The 9,667-nt window shown below is 46.3% G+C and overlaps 1 protein-coding gene across 2 annotated transcripts in view; it reads left to right on the top strand.

Annotated features, from left to right (window-relative positions):
• Positions 1–6,019: 6,019 nt before the first annotated feature.
• The window catches only part of LOC134396411 (major histocompatibility complex class I-related gene protein-like), a 34,408-nt gene continuing 30,760 nt past the window's right edge, over positions 6,020–9,667 (top strand). For both annotated transcript variants that reach the window (XM_063122903.1, XM_063122902.1), the window contains exon 1: positions 6,020–6,179. In XM_063122903.1, the coding sequence (XP_062978973.1) occupies positions 6,113–6,179 (67 nt within the window). In that variant the 5' untranslated portion in view covers positions 6,020–6,112. The remainder of the gene's footprint in view (positions 6,180–9,667) is intronic.

The raw sequence follows: 9,667 nt of genomic DNA, 5'->3' as shown, positions 1-9,667 counted from the left end.
GAGGACAGGGCTCCTGTATCTTCAACAGTTGCATAGAAAAGGGAATTTCAGCAGGTGTCATTTGTATATATGGAGAACCTGGTGAAATTCCCTCTTCATCACAGCAGTTAAAGCTGCAGGAGCTATACTAGAGTGACCAGATTTAAAAGAGGGCAGGGCTCCTGCAGCTTTATCTGTTGTGATGAGGAGGAAATTTCACCAGGTTCCCCATGACACCTGCTGAAATTCCCTTTTCAATACAACTGTTAAAGATACAGGAGCCCTGTCCTCCTTTTCATATGGTCACCCTAGCCAGGCAGGACAGAGTCACTGGCTCCAGGTCAGTCAAGGAGCTTTTCCAATGCTTCCGTGCCTGCCAGAGCCTCACTTACTAAGCCTGCTTCTTCACCCACAAGTGCCTTCACCCACATGGTAGCCGCCATCTTTACAACTTCCCATGATAAGAGGGGCTGGAGAGGCCCATTTCCAGAAGTGAGGAAATGGTTTCAACACTTCCAGAAACATGCCTTTCCAGACCCTCCCAATGGCACATCCTGTTGTGTCACTGATATGGGCCTTTCCAGCCTCTCCTGGGTGGCAATTTTTTTCCAGATTTATACAAAAATAAAGGATTTCCTCCCCAGACCCTGGTTCCCCCCCCCCCCCGTTTCCTGGACATGTCCGGGCAAAACCAGGCACATGGTCACCTTATCCTGACTCCCTGTCCATCATGTTATGGATCCAGCTGAGAGAGAGAGAGAGAGAGAGCAGCAGCACTTTAACCCCCATAGACTTTTCTGGGATTGGACTTTACTGTATGTGTGAGGTCAAAGAAGGCCTAGCACACACAGTACCCTAGTAGTAGTGTAGCATGTTTGCACTTTGCCTTCTGAAAATAAATATTTGCCATGAAATACTAGTACATCATGCAATCGAAAGAAAGAAGGAAACAATGCAGAAGTCCAGAAGTGTTTATTATAGAATGAAAGTTTGTGCTTTAAAAGAAATGCAGTGACCTCTTTAATATCATGAATTCATTTTGTTGTTCATTTATGGCCTTTTCACTGGAGTTTTCACACTCTCAGCAAGCCAAGCCAGCCACTGGCCTGCCTGGAAGTACAGGAGATGATAGGATAGGACTTAAAAGCAAAGCAGTGGTAGGTTCCACTCCAGTCAGGAACAGCACATGTAGATACCCCCAGCCTGGCTGTTCCAAGAGAGCAATCTGCCTACAAGAGGTGGTTTGACTAGGGGCATGGCTAGATGGGGCGATATCTTGGGGATCACGCTGGGATCATCCCTGCACAGGGGATCCCAAGGACAGGGAGGGACGATCCCTCCATTTTCCTGGGATAGCAGAGGCAGCTTTAATCCTGGCTTTTCCTATGGTCCAGGGATCGTCCCGAGACCGTGGGACGTGTGGGCGGACGTCCTGGTTTGTCCCGGCTCCTCATGAGTAACTGCAAGGAGCCGGGAACCCAGCAAGGAGCTCCTCAGGAACTCCGTGCCCATTGGCGTTGGGATGCGGGGAGTGGAAGGTTTTTTTTTGGTTTTTTGTTTTTAAATATACCTTTGTCGTTGGAGCGCACCTGCACTCATTTCAGATTTTTTTTTAAAAAAGAAGCAAAATGGGGGGCGCAACGTTCTCTTCCTCCTGGGACATTGCGCACCATGTGTAGACTGAAGGGGAAGATCTCGCGATCAGCATATGGTGAGATTCTCCCCTTCCAGCTCCCCCTGGTCTAGCCAGGGCCTTAGAGGACAGGACAACACCTCTTTCTCCACCTCACCCTTTCCAGTCTCCCCAACTCACATAGGGTGGTACAGAAAAGCACCAGAAAAGCACCACAGGATGTGGTGATGGCCACCCATCTGGATGGCTTTAAAAGGAGGTTGGACAAGTTCCTGGAGGCAAAGGCGATCCATGGCTACTAGCCCTGATGGTTGTGTGCTATCTCCACTATCCAAGGCAGTAAGCCAGTGTGCACCAGTTGCTGGGGAACATGGGTGGGAGGGTGATGTTGCACCATGTCCTGCTTCTTCATCCCTGGCCGATGGCTGGTTGGCCACTGTGTGAACAGAGTGCTGGACTAGATAGGGTGACCATATGGAAAGGAGGACAGAGCTCCCGTGTCTTTAACAGTTGTATTGAAAGTTCAGCAGGTGTCCTTTGTATATATGGGGAACCTGGTGAAATTTCCTCTTCATCACACCAGTTAAAGCTGCAGGTGTCCTGCCCTCTTTTAAATCTGGTCACTCTAGTATAGCTCCTGCAGTTCTAACTGTTGTGAGGAAGAGGGAATCTCACATGCATACAAAAAACACCTGCTAAAATTCCCTTTTCTATGCAACTGTTAAAGATACAGGAGCCCTGTCCTCCTTTTCCTATGGTCACCCTAGGACTAGATGGACCCTTGGTCTGATCCAGCAACATCTTATGTTCTTAAAGTAATACAGCATTCCACTTTGAGCTGGCAAAGAACTCCTCTCGCGTTCTTTGGTGTTTAATGATGTTAGTCTCTGATCCCAGGCAAGGGGGAGGAAAGTTTTCGATTTAAGCAATTGGGAAATATCTGTGGGGATGTTTATTCCCATATGAACTATGGCATCAGGGCAGTGTTCGAAGTCCCATCCCAAATACAGGGCAGAGAAGGAGCCAACCTACATGACTGATTTACTGCAGAGGGAGTGCAATTTGAGGTCCTTTAGGACACATGACGTTATTATCACCGGCCTGCAGCCAACCTGCACTTTCCCTCTTAAAAAGCCACCTTTTTAGAAAGTCCTTTTACTCGGAGCTCATTCTCACTGCCAAGTTCTCCGTTCAATTCCGAATAGACTCCAAAGGCTAATAAGGTCCCTCATTCCAAAATTACAACATACTATTTGTATAGAAATGACCTCACAGCTAATATTCTCTAGTGAGAATATTAATCTCTTAATGATCTCATTGTTACTCAATTTTCCTAAACAATTAAACACGGCTTACGCACATCAACTTTTCAGGCTATATTTGATCAATTTTGAATCGTACTGTTGATCGGATATAGCCTAAAATACGTTTTAAAAAATTGTGTTTGTTTTTGTTTTTAATGGACCCTAGAACTGTTGTTTTTAAATAGATACTGTTGTTTTTATGCTTTTGATGGTTTTAAATTTTGCATACTTTTTAATGTTCACTGTTTTTAACTTTGGTAAACCGCCCAGAGAGCTTCGGCTATGGGGCGGTATATAAATGTCATAAATAAATAAATAATTTCTTAGTCAAAATTTTCTAATGAATATATACATTTTTCTAGACATCTGTATATCAAGCTTTTGGACATGTATACCTTACACAATAGTTTTTGATTATCAATTGATAAGCAAATACTTTAAGTGAAAACTTTGACCGAGAATAATACAGTCTCACACGTGTTTGCTACTCAAATAACATTTTGGCCAAAGTAACAGGGCTTTATCTCAGCATTTTCTCTTTGGGTACCATTCAGGTCATCTTGACCACTGTTTTTATGCCCGTTACCCAGAATTCATTGTGAACCTGCATGCGTATTTTTGTCTGTCTTCTCTTTAATACAGTTACAACCTTTTACTTACATCAGGTTCACCATATGAAAAGGAGGACAGGGCTCCTGTATCTTTAACAGTTGCATAGAAAAGGGAATTTCAGCAGGTGTCATTTGTATATATGGAGAACCTGGTGAAATTCCCTCTTCATCACAGCAGTTAAAGCTGCAGGAGCTATACTAGAGTGATCAGATTTAAAAGAGGGCAGGGCTCCTGCAGCTTTAATTGTTGTGATGAAGAGGAAATTTCACCAGGTTCTCCATATATACAAATGACACCTGAAGAAATTCCCATTTCAAAACAACTGTTAAAGATACAGGAGCCCTGTCCTCCTTTTCATAGGGTCTCCCTACTTATATACATTTTCTTTTATTCTTAGGGCACAATCCTATGCATGTTTACACAGAAAAAAAATGCTACAACTCCCAGCATTCCCCAGCCAACCATGTCAATCAGTTATTTGTCATTAAATATGTAGCATTTGTGTTTAATAACAAGACATCCTACATTGTTTTAAGATAATTGGGCTAGCAATTTTTCAAAAACCTTCTGAGCAAACACAATAAAGCAAACGAAAATGCTATTTCCTAAAAATCCTGAACAGTACAGGTAAAATTAAAGCCTTGGGCCTATGTCAAGCCAGAGCCTGAGCCCCAATCTGCTAACAGTGAAATGGCAATGCAGAGTTGAGGCTTAGACCAGGATTCAAATCCAGACATCGGCCATGGCTAGACCAGGCCTATGTCCTGGGATTGTCACGGGATCATCCAAATGACACAAAGGGGATCCTGGGAGCAGGCAGGGACAACCCCTCCATTTTCCTGGGATGATCATTTATTTATTTATTGCCCTTATATACCGCTCCCATAGCCAGGGCTCTCTGGGCGGCTTACAGAAATTCTAAAATTAAGATAAAAACGAGAATACAAAATTTAAAATTCTAAAACACAGAACATACACACATAAAGCATTAAAAACCGTTAAAAAACTAAACAAGTGGGTGATTAAGATGTGCCGCCATATGCCTGGACAAAGAGGAAAGTTTTAACCTGGCGCCGGAAAGATAGCAGCGTTGGTGCCTGGCGAGCCTTATTAGGGAGATCGTTCCACAGTCTGGGGGCCACCACCGAAAAGGCCCTGTCCCTCGTTGCCACACTCTGAGCCTCTCTCGGAGTAGGCACCCGGAGGAAGACCTTAGATGTTGAACGTAGTGACCGGGTATATATTAATAGGTCTAGCTAAGGCCTCAGTCACGAAGCTCATTGGGTGATTGCCTCACAGCTGAACCTTCTTCACACATTAATTGTGAGGATAAAATGGAGTGAGGTTAAAGTGGAATGTCAGAAGCGCAGATTTGGCACTCAGACCATATTCAAATCCTTACTCAGCTTCTCTACACAAGAAATATATTGCACGCTCTTGATTGGCCACTCATGAAGGATTGTGGGTCCTTTCCATGCTGTCATCAACCTCCAGGAGTTCTCCCACACTTTCCCCCCTTCATCTCGCTTTTAAAAGGATCGGAGCTAATGGAGTAATTAAAATTATCACAGGATATCGGCAGCGTGTAATGCCAGCATTGCTCTATAACACAGCCACTAAATGGGGCTGTTTCATTGAACGTATAGAACGTTGACAAGAGGGGACGTTTTCAATTCCAAATCGCGTGTTCGCCATCTAAAGGAGCTCATTGTTAACCCGGAAAGACTCTGGAAGAAGAGAGCCCAGTAAGGGTGGAGGGTTTTTGCCTGATGTAGAAACGCCCTCAGTCATGAACCTTATATTTGTTGTAAGGATAATATGGGGTAGAATCATAGAATCATAGAATAGCAGAGTTGGAAGGGGCCTACAATGCAGGAATCCACCCTAAAGCATCCCCGACAGATGCTTGTCCAACTGCCTCTTGAAGGCCTCTAGTGTGGGAGAGCCCACAACCTCCCTAGGTAACTGATTCCATTGTCGCACTGCTCTAACAGTCAGGAAGTTTTTCCTGATGTCCAGCCGGAATCTGGCTGGAATCTGGCTGGAATCTGGAATCCATCTGGAATCTAGGGGAGGAACAGTCACTCTGAGCTCTTGAAGGAAGGCACTCAAATGAAACACAGGCCTTAGCTAGACCTAAGGTTTATCCCGGAATCATCCCAGGGTCATCCCTGTGCATCAAAATGACACACAGGGGATCCCGGAAGCAGGCAGGGATGACCCCGGGATGATCCCGGGATAAACCTTAGGTTTACCTAAGGCCACAGAAAGGGCGAGAAGTCTCAGGACGCTGTAGAAAAGTTTATTGTACCATTTTTGTGTTCAGCTTGGATGCTCACCTGCCTTCCACCCACTAAAAATGAAACAACCTGTCGATCTAACGTTGTGCAAGAATACTAAATGGCCAGTTGGCCCAGGATGCCTGTCACCAACCATTGGCAGAGGCCAGAGAACTTTTTTTTCCTTGTTGGCCAAATATCTTCCTCTTGGTTGTTCCTGGCTATTGCTCCAGGTTCATCCTCCATGAGCTTTCAGAATTGGGAGGGAGGAAAGCACGGTCAGTCTCCTTGGGTTTGGGATCCAAATGGGTTTGTTCTGGTGGCACTTCCTGCTCCTGGGGGTAGCTGCCCTCCTCCTGGGTTACTGCTCGGGTGAGTACCTTTGGGGTCTAACACCCCTACCCATGTGCTTGCAAATCTCTGCTTCCTACCAGCTTCTATATTTAGTAAGTGTTTTAGCGCAGGAGCTACTTGTCTCTCCTGTTCAGTATCCTGCTTGTTGGTCTTCCGGCTTTGCTCCAGAGTATCAAGTTTAGGTGTAATAAGTTAGGGTGACCATATGGAAAGGAGGACAGGGCCCCTGTATCTTTAACAGAAACTTCAGCTGGTACAAAACAGGGCAGCTCGCCTACTAACAGGGACTGGCCGGCGAGACCACATAACGCCAGTCCTTTTACAACTTCATTGACTGCCGGTCCAGGTCCGGGCCCGATTCAAAGTGCTGGTATTGACATTTAAAGCCCTAAATGGCTTGGGGCCAGGCTATCTGAAAGAAAGCCTCCTCCCATATGTACCTGCCCAGACCTTAAGATCATCTACAGGGGCCCTTCTCCGTGAGCCCCTGCCAAAGGAAGTGAGGCAGGTGGCTACTAGGATAGGGTGACCAACTGTCAGGATTTCCCCGGATTTGTCCTGGTTTTTGTTCTTTCCATGGTGTCAGGGGGGATTTTCTATAATTTTCAATAATGTCCTGGAATGACACACCTTCCCCTTTAAGGCTGCCATTAGCATGGCAGGAGGGAATGACATGCTTTCTTGAGGCACGTCATTCCCCCACCCCGAGCTCCAATTGAGGTCTTAAAGGGGAAAGTGGGTCATTCGTGGACATTATAGAAAAGGCCCACATTGGAGTGGATGGTGGTGGTGCAGAATGAAATCCTTTCCCCTCCTCCACTCCAATCGAGTTCTTTAAGGTGGCGGGGGAATAACGTACTTTCTGCAGGACTCAGAAAGCTGCTTCCACACACACACACACACTAGGTGTCCTCTTTTTTGGTTTCCCAAATATGGTCACCCTATTAAATGTGTGCTGTAAAATCAGACATGTGACCAAGGCTATGTTTGGGTGGGCACAACCCCTTGGTACTGGACACGCCCCCTTGGGGGCGACCATGTTGTCCTCCTTTTTGGTTTCCAAAATATGGTCACCCTATACTAGGAGGGCTTTCTCCGCTGTGGCACCCCGGTTGTGGAATGAGCTCCCCAGAGAGGTCCGCCTGGTGCCTACACTGTACTCCTTTCGTCGCCAGCTGAAGACCTTTTTATTCTCCCAGTATTTTAACACTTAATTTTTAACTTAAATTATTATACTGTTTTAACTCTGTATTTTAATCTTATATCAATTTTTGCGGCGTGGTTTTATCCTGGTTGTGCTTTTTATACTGTATTTTGTATTTGTGTTTTTAAACTGTTGGTTGTTTTATTGGTTTTATTGGTTTTAATTTTTGTGAACCGCCCAGAGAGCTTCGGCTATTGGGCGGTATAAAAATGTAATAAATAAATAAATAAATAAATAAATAAATAAATAACAGTTGAATAGAAAAGGGAATTTCAGCAGGTGTCATTTGTATATATGGGGAACCTGGTGAAATTCCCTCTTCATCACAGCAGTTAAAGCTCCAGGAGCTGTACTAGAGTGACCAGATTTAAAAGAGGGCAGGGCTCCTGCAGCTTTAACTTTGGTGATGAAGAGGAAATTTCACCAGGTTCTCCATATATACAAATGACACCTGCTGAAATTCCCTTTTCAATACAACTGTTAAAGATACAGGTGCCCGGTCCTCCTTTTCATATGGTCAGCCTAAATAAGTGCAGGGTTTGGTGTTCTCCCATAACTGTTATTTCGGTTTTATGAGTTTATTATATTAATGGAGTCAAATTTGTTGATTTGTTATATAGTCAGCAGACCATGGAATCATGGAATTGTAGAGTTGGAAGGGTCCACAAAGATCATTTAGTCTAACCCTCTGCAATGTGCAGGAAAAACAATCAACCCACCTATGAGAGGGGTCTGTCTGGCCTCTTCTCAAATGTTTGCCAGAGGGAAATACATGTCTATGTAACAGTTAAAGATTTACAAATGAAATGGCCACTGACTCAAATCATATCCAGCGGGGTTTAAAAACCCCAACAAATTCTAGTTAAGGCCAGAGTTCATGCTATGTACCCTTAGCTCTAGTTCCACAAAGCCAGAAAATTGGAAGCTACAGCTGATGCAGTAATGATGTTGTGCAATATCACAAATTGTCCTTGCTCATAACTTACCCTCCATTCAGTGGCAGTTTTCCTCGGTCAGTCAAGGACAACCTCTAGAATTTATTCATCCTTGTTACTAGGGGTGTGCACAGACCCCCCCGCTCCGCCCCGCGGGCCGATCCAAAAATTTCGGATCGGCCCACTCCGCTCTGCGCCGCTCCGCCCATACTCCGCTCCTCTTCGCCGCGGAGCTCTGGCTCCGAATCGGAGCTCCACAGTGGAGGGGAGTGGTGCCAGGTAAGGCCCGGGGAGGAGGGCGGGGGGTTACCGGGCCCTGCCGCTGTTGCCGCCTGTGCGGCGACGGCGGCGGAGCCCAGTAAGGGACCAAGGGGGAGGGGGGCCTTGCCTGCCTCCGTCCGCGGTCCGTCGGCTTCTTCAATTGAGCCCGCGGTTCAGCCAGGAAGTCTGGGCCGCAAGTGCGGCCTAGACTTCCTGGTTGAACCGCGGGCTCAATTGAAGAAGCCGAGGGACCGCAGACAGAGGCAGGTAAGGGAGGGGGGGGGGGTTTACCGGGCCCGGCCACTGTCACCGCATGGGCGACAGCGACAGCAGCAGGGCCCAGTAAACCCCACTTACCTTTCCGGCGGAGCTCCGGATCAAGGCGAAGGATCCGCCTTCACCTCGATCCTCTTCGCCACACTCCGCCGCCCCCCCAATCCTCCTCGCCTCCGCCTTAAGGGGAGGCGAAGCACCCCGCTCCACTTCTAATTCATCGGTCCGATTAGAAGCGGAGCACATCCCTACTTGTTACAGCACAGGATCGTTTAAGTTAGTAGTTGCAGAAACTAGGGTGACCCTATGAAAAGGAGGACAGGGCTTCTGTATTTTTAACAGTTGTACAGAAAAGGGAATTTCAGCAAGTGTCATTTGTACACATGCCGCACCTGGTGAAATTCCTTCTTCATCACAACAGTTACAGCTGCAGGAGCCCTACCTAGTGTGTCTAGATACAAATAAGAGGAGGGCTCCTGCAGCACCTGGTAAAATTCACAACAGTCAAAGCTGCAAGAGCCCTGCTCTCTTTTGTATCTGGTCAAGAGGGCAGGGCTCCTGCAGCTTTGACTGTTATGATGCAGAGGGAATGTCACCAGGTGCTGTCTGCATGCAAATGGCACCTGCTGAAATTCCCTTTTCAATGCAACTGTTAAAGATACAGGAGCCCTGTCCTCCTTTCCATAGGGTCACCCTACAGAAACAGAATCCCTTCTAAGGATCCATAGTAAATTACTGCTGGGTAAGATGGAACGACCCTTTGGCTATACTGGTAAGTAGATGCAGGAGCAGGATGAATTCCCCAAAGTCCAGGCAAAGGGTTGCAGGACCAG

This window comes from Elgaria multicarinata, chromosome 3 (genome assembly GCF_023053635.1).
Source record: "Elgaria multicarinata webbii isolate HBS135686 ecotype San Diego chromosome 3, rElgMul1.1.pri, whole genome shotgun sequence".
NCBI classification, from domain to species: domain Eukaryota; kingdom Metazoa; phylum Chordata; class Lepidosauria; order Squamata; family Anguidae; genus Elgaria; species Elgaria multicarinata.
This window is presented reverse-complemented; position numbering and strand designations above follow the sequence as displayed.